Raw genomic sequence first — 16,958 nt, forward strand, 5'->3', positions numbered from 1 at the left:
AAACGTAGGCTGTTGTCCAAAATGCAACACAAGACGTATTATAGAACATTAAAACAGAAATCATGTGATGCTGCACTGCCAAGTTTGGGAGAGGCCTTCAAGAGCGATGTCATTCATGTTGAAAAGCGTGTACGATTGTGTTATCTCTACTTTAATAATGAAGATGTTGATGGTGTAATATAAACTACAAAAACGTCCTACAGTTCAGAGAGTGTAAGATCGGCACGTATTATACGTTTCGTTCATCGACGCTTTCATTTTGACAGGTCTACGGTGAGTGGTACGATGGTCCTGAAGAGCGGGCCTCAGCAGATCGTGATTCACGATGCTGCCAACAACACCTTTACACTGGACGAGAATGCATTGCGACGTATCTTGCTGCATGATGACGTGAAGGACAAGCCTGTTGCTGTAGTTTCCGTGGCGGGAGCCATGCGGAAGGGAAAGTCCTTTATGCTCAACTTGTTGCTGAGGTGTGGATTCCTCAAAGCCTTTTTTTTTTAAGTAGAATACCGTAGGCATTTTATGAGTGAAAAATTTAACGTCATTCAAGGAGGTCATATCACCCTTGAATGGCCTTCCTGAATCAAAGCCCGCAATCAATCCGCTATCTTTCACTGGCTGCGGTCAGTCATTGGAAATTTCTCTATTTCGTGCAGATATATGCGGTATCTTCAAGTATGCGCAGTATCTTCGAGCAAATGTGAAGACTGGCTCGCCGATCCTGATGCACCATTAGAGGGATTTTCATGGCGCAGTGGAATGAGAGCGGAGACATCGGGTATCCTCATGTGGGACGAAGTGTTCACGGTTACAACATCCGAGGGCAAGCAGGTGGCTGTCGTCTTCATGGACACAGGGGGCATGTTTGACAAGGGTGCAACAATGAAAGACTGCACTACCATTTTTGCTCTCAGCACACTGATTAGTTCTATCCAGGTGTACAACGTCTTTCAGACCCTTCAAGAGAATGACCTTCAATTCCTGCAGGTGAGATCGAATAGCTAAGAGAGCACGAACAATTAAAATCAACAAATTCGGCAACACTTTTGGGGCTATGCTGGAAAATCGGGTGAATTGGGAAAAAATATGGGTTTTAGTCATTCACGGAGGATTCTATAGGCCGATTTTTCTTTCGTTACTTCGTACTGCGTGATCCCTTTCATCCTTATAGGAAAAATTAAGTAGACGGCAAGACACCTTAAGACATCATGACTTGGCGACACAGGAGAAAAAAAAAGAAGATATAACAATAAAAATTTCTTTTTAATTTTTATAGCCTCTCCAAGGCTGAAGCGATCTTCAAAACAGATCGCGAAAGGGCGTTCTTCGTGCGCCTACACATTGTAAGGCGCCCGAGGTTCCGTTCCACATTCGGCCTAGGAAGCATTCCGATGAGCTGTGGATTTCATTTATCGCTTTTGCTGTGATGTCAGTGTTCATGGCCCTTCTGTAAAACAGTACGTCCGGTGTCGAACGCCGGACGCATTTCTCTGCGTGCGAACCGACAACCCAGAGATAAAGGGTGAATAACACACGGAAACGCCTGTGCCGAAGCGACGTGCTGTTGCCCCGAAAGCAACATCCCCATACCAAATTCGCATCACCGCCATCTTGGTTGTTTTGAACGCGGGATTCGTACGTTTCGCACCATAACTTTGCACTGCGATGCTCCATCCCGTGGAAATGTACCGAGCTTGAATATTGTTCGAGGATCTTCGGAGCTGTTTATGCAGTCAACCAAATGCTCTGGATGGATTGAGTAAGCGTGGGCTATTAGTACATACGTGAATGCTTATACAGGGTGTTTACCTTAACTTGCTGAAAAATTCTAACTGGCGACGTGTTCACCGGATGATTGTGAGACTTTCGGCAATTACCTTCTGGAAACTTTGTCACCACTAAGGAAGGCATTCGGCAAATTTTAATCACGGGGAATTTTTTTGCGGTTGAACTTTGAAAATTGTCAAGCGAGCCTCACTTTTTTTACAGAAATATGAAGTTCTCCACGGATAACCACAGACCAAATAAAACCTATGCACAGCACCGCACCAGGAATAGTCGAAAAAAAAAGAGTAAAATATTCCCTTTAGCCCCGGCTACTTTATTGTCGCAAAGAACAGCGATTAGGGGATGCGAAGAGAGGAGGAACCGTGCCCGCCCCTTGTTTCACCTTTCTTTGCTTCGCTTTGTACGTGATGCTCGTGACGACCCTCTTATCAAAAACAAGGGAAAAGGCGGAGACACTTCCTCCTCTAGACGCATGTTTAGCGCGTGCTTCTTTGCGAAAATGAAGCAGGCGGTGCTGAAGCGTAATTTGTTTTTTTTCTCGACTATTTCTGTTGAAATACGTTTAAAATGAAAGACGGAAGTGTCTGTAAAGGTTAGCCAGCTGTAGGCTCACATTTCTGTAAAAAAGAAGTGAGGTGCGCTGGTGATTTTCAAAGTTCAATCGAAAAAAAAATAAGTTCCCTTCATTAAACATTGCCCAAAGCCTTACTAAACAGCAGCAAATGTTCCCAGGAGGTAAATCCTGAAAGTCGCACAAACCTTCGGCTGCCTATATACATGCAATAAATAAGTTATGAAGCCAGTAGTAATAGTATGTTCATCATTTTGATTTTTTTTACACAGGTATAGACACGAAAAGTTTTTTTTTATTAGAGGCTGAAAATTTCCGGAAATTTTACGTCGCCAAACATACATGCATTCCCCAACATAAAGTGTGTTGTGTCAGTATCTACAGTAGAATAAAAAGCGTTAAAAACTGGGCTGCTCCCCAAGCAGCACAATGTACTGAAAGTCGAGTGCAATAGGGGTGGCCGGTATGTGTCTTATCAATTTCTCTAGGCTAAGAAGTCTGTTCAAGGCCGTCCACCTACTCGTCCACCCCTATTGCACTCGACTTTTAGTACATTGTGCTGCTTGGGTTGCTGGTATATTTTAAAAGCGATAAACATGCTGCAATCACAAACCCTTATCACACAAACAACGGCAACCAACCTAAGCAGCACAATGTACTGGAAGTCGAGAGCAATAGGGGTGGACGGTATGTGACTTATCAATGTTATGTAGTTTCATGAATATGTTCAAGGCATTTCATCCACCCGTCCACCCATATTGCACTCGACTTTCAGTGCATTTTGCTGCTTGGGAAGCAAACGCCACCCTCACCATCGAGAACACTTCCTCGTGTTAGTTTTCAATAAATTGCTGAATTTAATCAGTGAGCAACACGGAAGGATCGCTAATATAACTATAGCGTGTCTGTTGCACGAATAAAGCTTCCTTATCAAGAACACCTAACTTCCGACATTTATAAATCACTTTAGTTTTTCAGAACGGCGGTTTGCAAACGGAACAGGTCCTTAAGTGTTCGGCCAGCTCACCATAACCCTTTCCATTCCAAGCTCTATGTCCCATCAGGCGTACAGCTCCCCGCAACCTTAACTTGAACGCCGCTACGGGTAGCGGAGAAGGAGGAGAGACACCCTAGTGGGATTCAGCTGAACTATTGGGAAAGCGCGTTTCGGGGTGTTGCACACGCGTGTAGTTGTGTTTGGTTGTTGATCAAATGCTTTGACAGCAGGCGGGCGTTGCTTTCTGAAGATGGTGTTATCGGGATGGTGATTGTTTGCTTGCGTGAGATATACGCTGGATGACATCTGTAATATCGGCGATATTCGAGGCATGGCCGCGTTGCAAGCTAAAAATGATTGTGTGCGCCCGAATGCATCAGCAATGATGCTGTATCCTACTCGGGACGGCATGAACGAGGGTAAAACAACTTTATTTTGTGATTGTGAAGTTTCATCTCCTTGCGTGGCGATACTCTACACAATTGCTGATATAATACGGTGAAATGGGGATAGAAGTGCGTTACACACCTATTTGACCCAGAAAATGATTAAATAAGTCAGCCGTAGCAGGTGCGACCAGTGATCTCCGCATTATGACATAGGGTATCGGAACGGCAATTGAAACAGGACAACTTGTGCATTTTCATGTCGCTACACTTGCGAGTGTTCTTGACTGCCAATACATCCTTGCGTAAAGAGGATCCGCATAGATATAATTTGTGGTCTGGGTAAACTGCCATAACTTTTAAGATGGCACTTAAGAGAGAAAAGTAACACATACAGTTCCAAAGGACTTGAAACCCTTCACCCGGCGACGGCCTAACACCCCAAACTACTCGACAGCATCTCAAGGCATGGGCTAGTCCCGACACAGTCCGAATATGTACAAGGATGTATTGAACGTCAAGAACACTTGCAATGTAGCGACATGAAAAGGAAAGGCACAAGTTGTCCTGTTCCAATTGCCACCTACTAGGGCTGATTTAATTTCATTCTTTTAAGGGACAAATAAATGTATGATGCACTTCTATCCTCGTTTCACCTTGTTATATCAGCAATGGTGTGGGCATCGCCCCTCAAGGAGATGAAACTTCACAATCACAAACTAAAGTTGTTTTATCCTCGTTTATTTCGTCTCGAGTTGACGCAGCATCATTGCTGATCCATTCGGGTGCACACAATCGTTCTTAGCTGTCAACGCGGTCATGCCTCGAATATCGCGGATAATATATCGATATCATCCACCATACAAAGCGCACAATCGCAATCCCGATAACACCGTATTGAGAAAGCAACCCGCGCCTGCCTTCGAGGTGTTTGAGCAACAACCAAACACTCCCACACGCGAGTGGAACAGCCCGAAACGCACTCTCCCAATAGTTCAACTAATCCCCGCTAGGGTGCCTCTCCTCCTCCTCCGCCACGCGAAGCGGTGCTCAAGCTAAGGTTGCAGGGAGTTGTACACTAAAACAACGTTTAGTTTGCCCAATATACTAGCACCCACAAGACAAGAGAATTGAATAAACAACACCAACACAGGTCCCGACAGAAGTTTACGGAACACGCTGCTGTGTACTTTCACCTCGGCACGACACCCTAGCGGCAAGCGGAATCTGGCGAAATCAGGCCAGTTCACTGCATCAGAGGAGTGGAGGACTGCGCTCTTAGCGACACACCGCGGTAGATTCGGTATCATGACTCTTTTATGTGCCCGCGAAGGTAGTTGGATTTGTGCTCGCCAAGAACTCGTGACTCAACGTCAACTGTTTACCAACCAATCAATCATCAACGCCAATTCTTTATCAGCAGGTCACCACTGGGTTCTATAATAAAGCAACTGTTTATAAGATATCTTTCTTTCTCTTGTCTACATATCACGGCTTTCCAATAAAAGCAATACACCGTAATAATACACCATGTTGCCATCATGATTCGTCCTTGTTATCACGTTTATAGCAGCGAGCTCCCGGTCTTAACGATCGTTGAGTCACGTGTTGTTGGCGAGCACAACAGCTAAATCCAACTCACTTCGCAGGCACCATACCGAAACTACAGCAGTGTATCGGTAAAAGCAAAGTCGTTCACCCCACCGAGGCAGTGAACTGGACTGATTTCGACAGCTTCCGCTTGCAGCTAGGCTGCCGTACCAAGGGGAAAATACACCGCTCGCGTGCTCGGTAAACTTTTTGTCGGGACCTGTACGTCATCATGCTCTCATCGCCTGAAAAGGCAGCCTGGAGGCATGGCGTTGACGTGTGTGTGTGTGTGTTTTAAGGGGTCTCTGATGAATACAGTTACCCTGACAAAACCTGGGGTGTGTCATGTGAAACACTTAGATCTGTTTGTGCACTGCGGTGTTGGTGTTGTTTATTCAGTTCCATTGACTTGTGGGTGCCCCGTAGACTGGTCAAACTGAACTGTGTTAATGTACGTCTGATAGCTTGGAAAGGAAAGGGTTATGGTAAGCTGGGGCCGAACACTTAAGGACCTGTTCCGGGTACAAGCCGCAGTTAACAAAAAAACTAAAGTGTTGTTCAAAAGTCATAAGTTAAGGGATCTTGTTTATAAGGAAGCTTTAATGATAAAACATACAGGCAATAGTTGTAAAAGCGGGCCTTCCGTGTTGTTGACTAATAAAATTCAGCAATTCATTGAAAACTAGCAGGAGGACGGTTTCTCCGGGGGGGGGGGGGTTTGCTTCGTTGCTCTTGTTTGTGTGATAAGGGTCTGTGAAGGGTCTGGCCTTGGCTTCCACTAGGGGTCGGTTGAGAGCAGTATTGTACACTAGCGTGTGTCTGTTCCATTAAAGATGTTTGTTCAGCCAGTGCTTAGTGTGTGTATAGCCCTTCTGTGTCCCCTGCACTTTTAAAACCTGCAGTAGAACACTGCACGGTCTGAGCCCAAGCTTCATTTGGTGTACCCGTTCTGCTTGGTCTAGGTGATCAAGGACCGAGAAAGTGCAGGCCTAGGCAAGGTCCGGGCCCATAATGTCTAACCTGAGCCTCACCCCGAACTGCAATAGTATGCCCCACGATCTCCATTGAACGGTCTGCGTTATCAGTGATTCGTCAGGCGCCTCCCTAAAATATGCTTAAAGCGACTGTGGACAGCATTGATACTGGTTTCGCTTAGGTCTAAGATATCGCATCCTCACTCTCTCATAAAATCCGAGACTCCAACAATGTGCTCAATACAGTTTTGTAACATATAGCTTATCTCGCCTCTTCCCTTGTGAATTACTGGATGCTTCTCCCCCCAGATTCCGAGAGTGGAACCCTGTACGAACGTAGCTGCTATTTAACTGAACTAGAGTAAGACTAAGAGAACCTACCGCTAATGTAAAAGTATAATCGAATCAGTGCCGATTGTGGATTTCTGCTGGCAGTTTTCCACAGAGTACGGGCGTCTTGCAGCAGGGACCACGTCCGAGAGGCCTTTCCAGAGGCTTATGTTTCTGGTACGCGACTGGAGCTACCCATACGATGCTCCTTATGGTGCGGAAGGAGGAGCGATCGTTCTGGACGAGTGCCTAAAGGTTTCGGAGCAGCAACATGAAGATGTGCGACAAATCCGATTCAGCTTCTCACAGATCGATTGCTTCCTTATGCCTCATCCTGGGGACAAGGTGGCTACTTCTGCTGAGTTTGACGGACGCATATCTGGTGAGAGGCTTTTCAGGTCATCGTCGTCTAACAATGAAATAACTTGATGTTGATGACTCATAATCATGACCAATGTGTATATTGCCCATTGCTCATTAGGCTCTACGGGGCTCCCACATGATAACGCGCGATGAATTTTTCAGCGCAACCTTTGTCAGTCTGACGAAAGGAGGTTAGAAACCCAGCCCGCCCCGGGGATACCCTGTACATGTACTGGATGTCCCAGAAAACGTGTCCAAGAAAACATAGTCGAACATCATGCTTTTCGAGCACCGGACCATAACGCGCGATGACTTTTTGAGCGCAATAGCTCTCAGTCCGACGAAAGGAGGTTCCAAAGCCAGCGCCACAAAGTGATAGTAGAAAAAGTAGTAGTTCCTAAAATTGAGAGGGAAAACATTATCCCAGCGAAAGACGGACGCGATAAGCCATGCTTGTGTTATTTCTTTCTGCGATGCCGGGATGGGCTGGATTTCCAACCTTCTTTCGTCGGACTGACGAAGGTTGCGCTGAAAAATCCATCGTGGGCTATTCTGTGCGGGCTCTATAGAACATGATGTTCGGCCTTTTTTTTTTTTTTTCTCGATGTGATAGCTCCTGAATATCCCTGTCAACCATCGTTAATTTGAGTAAATTAGAATCGCTCCTCACATTGGTGGGGTGAGAAAGTGACCCTTACTTGGAAAATTTCCAACTTAAGCTCGGAAAAATTTACATACTTAAACTTACGTTACACGACACTCACATTAGGAGGTGGCAAAAAGCGAGTAAGAACAAATGCCGTTGACCGCATGACTCTAGGTGGCGTAGTTTTTTTTTTTTTATGATAATTCAATCGGCTTCTGAATTCGTCAAGAAAACCGTTGCCTTTGCTTGGATACTTTTCGAGTACGATTAGAAAAATTAGCTTAGTTTATACCTGACGCGAATGCAAACGGCCTCAATCTGTGGCAAAGGTCTCTCTGTGTGTATTTCAAGTAGTGTCACAGTTTGCTTAAGTAAAGCCTATCTTTAGAAATTTATTTATTTATTTATTTATTCATACTGTTGGTCCTCGTCATGTGGACCGTTACAGGAGTTGGCCACGGCATCTACAAATAATGACAATTGTCGCGCAAAGGTGTTAGTGTTGGGCATTCAAACAACCGTAGGTGGGAGGCTATTCCAGTCCTCTATAGTGCGCGGGTAAAAAGAAAACTTCACAATGTCAGTGTTAGCGGAGAACGGCACTAAGGCGTGCATGTGTTTATGCCTAGACTTTAAATCATCATGTACCAGGAACGGACAACTACGATGAGAGTGATGCAATTGAAACAAGTGCCGAAGCCGAAGGATACGAAAATGCTCCTCAATTGGAGCCAAGTTACCCCTATGACACAAACCAGTAGCTGATGTAGTCGTACGGAAATCTTTACAATGAAGCGATCCGCCTTTCTCTGTACACTCTCTAGCCTCTTTTTCTGATAAATGAGGTACGGCTGCCAGACCACGCAACCGTATTCTATAATGGGCAAGACCAATGACCTGTAAGCCGTTAGCCGTACATTACGGGTCGCATCCCATAACTTCCCTTTAAGCTGGAACAACCTCCGTAACGCCTTTTGACAAACATAATCTATGTGCATGTTCCATGAAAGGTTAGATTGTATATATACCTTTAAGTACTTATAAAAACTCACTCTGGTAAGAACATTATACAGATAAATTCCCGGGCTGAATAATTCGGCAACGGCTCCATCTATCGGGAAACTTTCTTTTTTGTTACCATCTCCGAGATATCGTCCACCAGCCATGCAGTGTGAAATTGATGTGCGCACTTTCATTAATTAGCTAAAAAAAAATCAACTACCCGGAAATGACAGCTTTCAAAGTACGCGTCCGACGGTACCGCGACATCTACTACACCATTGGGGATCTTGAGTACATACCCCTCAGAGGGAAAAAAAAAAAATCATCGGGTCTAGTCATTTTCGCGAGCAATTAATTAGTTTCGGTTTACATATTTTCCTCGCGTAGGGCCGCAGACACGAGTTCTTTCACATTGCTATCCGCCTCGGAATTATGTGTTCTTCCGCATGTTTGGCAGCAGAGAGTGCTGATAGAAAAGTAACAGCCGCAGAACCCGCTTCGCCAACCTTCCTTCCTGTTTATCTGATTGATGTACAGTCCGCTCTATGGGGCCGTCGTGTAGTCGAGATAACGTGCTTTTATCGCCAAAACAAAGAATGTACGCACGAAACAAACAAGCAAAACAAAGGAGTGAAGCGGGGATTCTGTTGTTGTCCTGAGCTTTCGTACCATGAAATAACAAGCCTTCTGACCAATTGACCTTCTATTCACTTTCAATCTCGAAGCTGGAGAAATTATGCGTATCATGCCATTTCCCCACTTGGTTTCGCTTCTGTAATGCCATATTCTCTGAATGTGCTACTTATGCACTGCCACGATGTATTCTTGTGCTTGCAACCGCAATGAAGATTCGTTCTTTACTTATAATGAAGGCAACCTCTTAAGTTCAAACTACAAAATTAGGAAAACACAAATTTGATTTATTGCGGCACAGAAATCACAGGATGTGTTCAAAATGCCTTCCTTCCGCGGCAAGGCACATACGGAGCCGCTATTCAATTGATTCCACGGTTCCTCGTAGCTGCTCAACAGTTATCTGTGCGCAGCATTCCTCGATCCTTCGCCTCAAGTTTTCCGGCGTCGCTGGGTCGGTGTCGTACACTCTGTCCTTTATGTATCCCCCCCCCCAAAAAAAAAAGTCCAAAGGAGTCAGGTCAGGGGATCGGGCTGGCCAGGGAACAGGACCTCTTGCGCCTATCCACTTGTCTCCGAAAATGCAGTCTAACCATAGGCAGGACGTCCGCGATGCATGACCTGGGGCGCCGTCGTGCTGATACCAGACGCCGCATCGGTCGGACAAAGGCATTTCGTCGAGGTAGTCACGGACAACGTTCCCGAGCACTTCACCGACGTACCTATGTGAAGTTCGGTGCCCGTCAAAAAAGTATGGGCCAATGACGCGGTCACCATTAATGCCACACCAGACATTAAATGTCCACTGCCACTGGTGCTTACCAGGCAGTAGCCAGTACGGGTTAGTAGAAGCCCAGTAGTGCCGATTCTGGGTGTTGACGTTTGCGACGCGCCCAAATCGCGCTTCATCGGTCCATATGACTTTTGATGGAAAGTCCTCGTCGTCCTCTAGCATGGCAAGTGCCCAGTTCGCGAATTCCGCTCTTCTGCCGTAGTCAGCCTGAATGAGTCCTTGATGTATGTGGGGATGGTAAGGATGCCTACCGGCCTTTTTCAATATGCGCCATGTTGTCGCTCGGCTCACTTCAAGGGCAGCTGCTGTGGAACGGACACTTGCATGTGGATGATCGCAGATATGTTCGAGAACACTGGACATGACCTGCTCGTTCCGCGCAGATGGCTCTCTCGTATGGAGCTTGACGAAGGTGACGTAGATTGAAAGATTTCTGTAGACGGATAATATTGTGTTATGATCCGGGTGGCGCCTCTGGGGAAACCTCTGGGCGTAAATTGTTGCAGCCAAAGATGCATTCCTCTGAGATTCCCCGAAGGCCAGGATCATGTCCACTCGTGATTCGTTGGAGTACGAACCCATATCTTGACATTTGACATGGCGCAATATCCCGGGGTTTTTATTGCCTCCAAACTGAAGTTGCGCCCAATGAAAACAAGAAGACATATCAGTGTCACATGTGCGATAAAGTGCGATTTATCCTACCCTATCAATGCCATGTACGAAGTCAGGTGCTGCCAGATCGCGTTGATGAAGGCCAGGTTAATGCGGCGCTTCTTACATGCACTGGGGATTAGTATCCCGTTTCGAGCTCTGGCACGGTGAGCCTTTACGTGAAACGGAATGCACAAAGTGAATTCGCGTGTGGGAAGTACTACCATCGAACCGTCATAGCTCGCGCTCTTTCTGCAGGGGAATATTGAGCCCCTTGAGGATCCCTGGGGGGGGGGGGGGGGGGAGTAGCCCCCGGAGCCCCTTCCGCCATCCCAATAGGGCTCCAAATTCCCCTGCAGAAAGTGTGAATATGTACAGTGCAGTGTATCTACGGCAATTTCGTCAAGCCCCATACGAGAGAGCCATCTGCGCGGAACGGGCAGAAGACTACGGCAGAATCGCGATCTGGGCGCGACGCAAATGTCGACACCCAGAATCGGCACTACTGGGATCCTACTAACCCGTACTGGCTGCTGCATGGTAAGCACCAGTGGCAGTGGTCATTTAATGTCTGGCGTGGCATTCATGGTGACAGCATCATTGGCCCATACATTTGTGACGGGCACCTAACTTCACATAGGTACATCGGTGAAGTGCTCGGGAACGTTGTCCAAGACTACCTCGACGAAATGCCTTTGTCTGACCTACGGAATGCCTTTGTCCGTACGTGCTTTGCCGCGGAAGGAAGGCATTTTGAACACGTCCTGTGATTTCTGTGCCGCCATAAACAAAATTTGTGTTTTCCTAATTTTGTAGTTTGAACTTAAGAGGTTGCCTTCATTATAAGTAAAGAACCTATGTGAAGTTCGGTTCAACTTCTTCATTGCGGTTGCAAGCACAAGAATACATCGTGGCGGTGCATAAGGAGCACATCGCTCTCTGCACTGTCACACCACCGTCGATACATCGTCCAACGGTCGCCTATGGACATTCAGAGAATATGGCATTACAGAAGCGAAACCAAGTGGGGAAATGGCATGATACGCATAATTTCTCCTGCTTCGAGATCGAAAGTGAATAGAAGGTCAATTGGTCAGAAGGCTTGTTATTTCATGGCACGAAAGCTCAGGACAATAACAGAATCCCCGCTTCACTCCTTTGTTTTGCTTGTTTCTTTTGTGCGTAGATTCTTTGTTTTGGCAATAAAAGCACGTTATCTCGACTAAACGACGGCCCCATAGAGCGGACTGTACATCAATCAGATAAACACGAAGGAAGGTTGGGGAAGCGGGTTCTGCGGCTGTTACTTTTCTATCAGCACTCCCTGCTGCCAAACATGCGGAAGTACACGTAATTCCGAGGCGGATAGCAATGTGAAAGAACTCGTGTTTGCGGTCCTACGCGAGGAAAATATGTAAACCGAAACTAATTAATTACTCGCAAACATGACTAGACCCGACGACTTTTTTTTTTCCTCTGAGGGGTATGTACTCAAGATCCCCAATGGTGTAGTAGATGTCGCGGTACCGTCGGACGCGTACTTTGAAAGCTGTCGTTTCCGGGTAGTTGATTTTTATTTTTAGCTAATTAATGAAAGTGCGCACATCAATTTCACACTGCATGGCTGGTGGACGATATCTCAGAGATGGTAACAAAAAAGAATGTTTCCCGATAGATGGCGCCATTCCCGAATTATTCAGCCCGGGGTTTTATCTGAGACACCCTGTATACAGTAACCGTGCAAAAAGACACTGTGTTTCCTTGTGACGTGCATGCAAACTGTTTTCTTTACGTTCATGTTCGGTTGAGACACATCACACCATGATACAACTTCCTGCAATGCTCTTGAGAAGGCTACCTGGTCGTCAGCACATGATATTCTGTGGTACAGTACAGTGTCATCTGCATACATACGCAACGAGACACCAAATTTACTTACGTCTGGAATGTCATTGATATAAATATTACACAGGAGTGGCCCCAGGACAGAGCCCTGAGGCATACCAGATGTAACGTCAAGTAAACCAGAACGAGAGTCTCCTAGTTGAACAAACTGTTTCCGATAAGATAGATAAGACTCTATCCAGGTTAGAATCTGTTTGTTATTAAGAATGGCGCTAAGCTTGGTTAGTAATTTCTTATGAGATATTGAATCGAATGCTTTTGCGTAATCAATAAAAATGACGTCGGTCTGAAAGCCATCGTCCATCGCTTTGGCTAAATCATAGTGGAATTCTACGAGTTGTGTGATTGTCGAGTATCCTTGTCTGAAACCGTGTTGCCTTGGGCTAAGTATGTTATGTTCGTCCAGGTAGGACATAATGTGCTTATGTAAAATGTGCTCCATGAATTTGCAACATTGGCATGTTAAGGCTATAGGTCTATAGTTAGTCGGTGACAACGGATCACCTATTTTGTATATGGGAACGACCTTGCTCAGCTTCCAATCAGCGGGCAGAGTACCAGTTTCGAGTGATCTCTGAAATATTAGTTGCAGGAACATAGCACACCAGCTAGAGTATCGAAGCAAAAATTCGTTCGGAATACGATCTGGTCCGCAGCTCTTTGTGTTAACTTTAGCAAAAGATTTAATATACCTTCAAGTGAAAACACAGGATCTAGGGCAGCACAAGATAGTCTCCGCGGTGAGATCAGCCCTTGACTTTCAACCGTGAAGACACTGTGAAAATAATTACTAAAACTACAAGCAACCATGTGTGGGTCCTCAATAACAGCACCCTCAAGGCGGAGTTTAATCTCTTTTTTCTTTCTTTTTTGGTACCACATAGCGCTAAAATTTGGATGGTTCATTTGTCATATAGTTTACAAGAGTATTGCTCAAAAAGAACAGCCTGGCATTTCTAACTTCGGTTGATAGTCGTTTACGTAGGCAACGCAGCCGTAACCTGATGTCTACTGAAGAATCTGACTTTGTTCGTTTACGACATCGCTCAAGCTGTTGCTTTAAACGGATAATAACTCTAGTTACCCATGGGTTTTGTTTAGCGGTTCTTTTTCGGCGCTTCGGGATGTATTGGAGACAATTAAATGCGGCATGCTTAAACTGATTACAGAGATCATCCACAGGAGTGCCACGCAAAAATTGTGAATGGACGTTTTCATAGCAGTCTTCTAGGATTAGTGATATTTGGTTATCTGGTGCGCCACGAAAATTATAAACTTGGATATCCCTAGATTGCGGTAGCTTCGTAGTGATATCTACCTTTGTTTGAAACACAATAATCTGGTGGTCTGATATACCATCTTCAATTGTACAAGTAGTGTTAACTAGACTCCTTGACACAAACAATCAATCCAATATGGAAGAATGATCTCTAACAATCCTCGTTGGGCTGTGAACCATTTACGTGAGCGCATGTAACACCGATAGGTCCAACAGGCGCTGGGAAGACTTGCGTTCAACATTGCCAACTGAAAAACATGTCCAGTCTACCCCAGGCAAATTGAAATCGCCCGTGATTATAACATTCTGATTGGGCCTAAAATTAACAGCTAAGTAATCATTGATACGATCCATGTAAGAAACCTCAGAAGATGGGGGTCGATCAATGCCAACGATAACAAAAGAAGTGGTTCTAAACTTTATTTTGCCAGCAAACAGATTCAACATCTCCAATTCTATCCAAGTAGGTAGAAGAAAAGTCACTTTTTACAATAATGTCAGCGATCATTTCCTCCAGGGTTGGGCCTGGATTCAGTTCCACGTCACCCGCAATATACAAAAGCATTTCAAGTGAATGAAGACACTGGTAACATGTAAACAACAAAGTGTGGGGGCACGGCAGAATGACCAACCATAGATAATCGCTTGTAATCGAAGAGTGATCATTTCTTATCTGTAAACAGACAAACAGTAGTGGGTTACACATCATGTTGTTAATGCCGTGCCCGCCACTGAAGTTGAACAGCAAGAGAGGGGCTTTTATGCCGGCTTGGAGAAGCAGCGACGACAGGTGAGGCGAACTGGTTGATGACGTCGTTCCGAACCTGCTGGCATCGAATCCTTGTAATCCAAAGTCGATAACAGGCAGATTGCAGGGAGCACACATGCCACTGATCACTCTGTGTGATTCAGCGGGTGTAGTATGCACAAACGCAGCACATGGCGAAAGAGCTACAGAAGTGGCAATCTGTAAACAAGCAAACAGTAGTGGGTTACACATCATGTTGTTAATGCCGTGTTAATAACTTTCAAATTCAATTCAATGACACTTCTCACAGGAATTTCACCGGAAATTCAATGACACTTTCTCACCGGACACCCTGTATACAGAGTGCGGCACTCAAGTGTGCCTCATTTCCGTCACTTCCGTCACACGAGATAAAAATTGTTGGGGCTTTTGACGATATTCATTTTCTACAGCCTCTTCCCGGTTATTCTGGGGACATTTCATTGAAGAGCCGCATTTTACTCCGCGGTTCGCGACATCTCACAGAGGTAGTGCAAGCAAAGCTGCAACTCTGAGCGGGGTGGAAGTGCATTCTTATCGTATGAGATGTGCGAAATTGGCTGTGAAATGCTGTCCTTCGGTGAAGTGTCCCGAAAATAACCGGGAATAAGCCGTAGAAAATGCATGGGGTCAAAGGTTCGAACAATTTTTATCTCGTGTTTGTGCGAACAGACGGCCCCCGCAAGGAATGCTAAAAAGAAAACTTCAGGAAAACGCCCCTCACTCTTAAAAATGAACTTCACCGGCATAACATGCTTCTAGCCAATCATCATCTCTAATGATACCGTTATGTGTCCTGATTTGTTGAAAACGGAAGGCGTACGCCATTTTTGTGACACTTATGCTGTTATACGGTACATTGGCACAAAAAAGGCGTCCCGTTTTCATCAAATCAGGACAGATAACGATATCATTAGAGATGATTATTGGCTAGAAGCGTGCTATGCGGTGAAGTTCATTTCTAAGAGTGCTCACTGTGCAATATTTCAGGCGGGTTGGACTTTATCCTCTTTTCTTATGAAGTGACGGAAAAGGTGCATACTTGGGTGCCGATCCCTGTATGTATAATCATTTACTGGTCGCTTAACAAACACTCGTGTTGCAGATATTGAGCCAGACTTCATAGCTCATCTAAATGACCTGGCAACTAGCCTCCTCGCTCCAGACAACGTCTTGGTCAAAAAAGTCAATGGCACAGAAGTTACATGTGGAGCGCTGGTGGATTACATTGAGGTAATTATTAGTCAGCTGAGCCACTGTTGCGGAAGTAATATTCACAACTTGATGTTTTAATTGTTCAGGCTTACATGGCCTTTCTTGAGAAAGGCGTGCTCCAAGAGCCGAGATCTATATTGCAGGTAATTGAAGCTTCAAATGCTTAGCGTTCACAGTGGTCGTCAGCAATACTGGAATGATGTATTTTGTTTTGCTAGGTAACAGCAGACTTTGATTACCTGGAGGCTGTCGCGAAAGAGATAAACCAGTATAAAAGTGACATGGATAAGGTATTGTTATTTATTTATTTATCTCTTTGAGCCTGATTTTTGTATTGTTCTTGCCCCGAAGACATGTAGTAAAGGGTTGTGCAGGTACGGGCCTCTTGAAACGGCACGACAGCTTTTCTCTGTCCTTTTTTTTTTTTTTTTTTACAAATACTTGGTCTCTTTTGCATGACAACAAGACAGAACGGACGAAAATTCATTGTTGGTTCGTGAGTCTATCTGTTCATCTCGTCCTGTGTTCGTCCTGTGTTTTCCCCTCAAACTCAAGGCAATGTTAATATCAGAAATTGTTTAGAGATACACGGTCTTCCTCCCAAGTGACAGATCAACCAAGTAACCAGAGCCAGAGGCGTCAAGACCTTTACGACAGGGCGGGGGTGGCGGTGGGGGGGGGGGGGGGGGGGGGAGGCCTCGCCTCACGTAACGTAACCAAGGGGACAGCGATGCATGTTTCTAGATTTTGAAGTGAGGCAAATGCAAAAATAGGATCCATTCATACGCTTTCTTGTCCAAGCAATCCGATGACGATTGACCATGCAAATAGCGAATAGGAACAGAGAATAGCGAAAAGTAAAGGCAGCGAGGGAGAGCCATCTCGCGTTGTGATCGTCGCGAGACGGAAAAGAATTGGGCGTTAGAGCAGCACAAAGTAAAATACCTGATGACGATTTCTTTGAATGCCGTAAGGCTAATTTGTAAACGTAGGCGCGCAGTGGCGTCTCTCTGTTTTTATATTTGTTCTCATCAAAAGTGCA

The 16,958-nt window shown here is 45.3% G+C and overlaps 1 protein-coding gene across 1 annotated transcript in view; it reads left to right on the forward strand.

Moving 5' to 3' along the window:
* The first annotated feature begins 285 nt into the window (after window positions 1-285).
* The window catches only part of LOC135367503 (atlastin-3-like), a 31,897-nt gene continuing 15,224 nt past the window's right edge, over window positions 286-16,958 (forward strand). The window contains exons 1-6 of the mRNA XM_064600803.1: window positions 286-473; window positions 660-990; window positions 6,745-7,021; window positions 15,807-15,934; window positions 16,003-16,059; window positions 16,135-16,206. Of these exons, the coding sequence (XP_064456873.1) occupies window positions 286-473; window positions 660-990; window positions 6,745-7,021; window positions 15,807-15,934; window positions 16,003-16,059; window positions 16,135-16,206 (1,053 nt within the window). The remainder of the gene's footprint in view (window positions 474-659; window positions 991-6,744; window positions 7,022-15,806; window positions 15,935-16,002; window positions 16,060-16,134; window positions 16,207-16,958) is intronic.

Source organism: Ornithodoros turicata, chromosome 8, assembly GCF_037126465.1.
Source record: "Ornithodoros turicata isolate Travis chromosome 8, ASM3712646v1, whole genome shotgun sequence".
Classification (NCBI taxonomy): Eukaryota; Metazoa; Arthropoda; class Arachnida; order Ixodida; family Argasidae; genus Ornithodoros; species Ornithodoros turicata.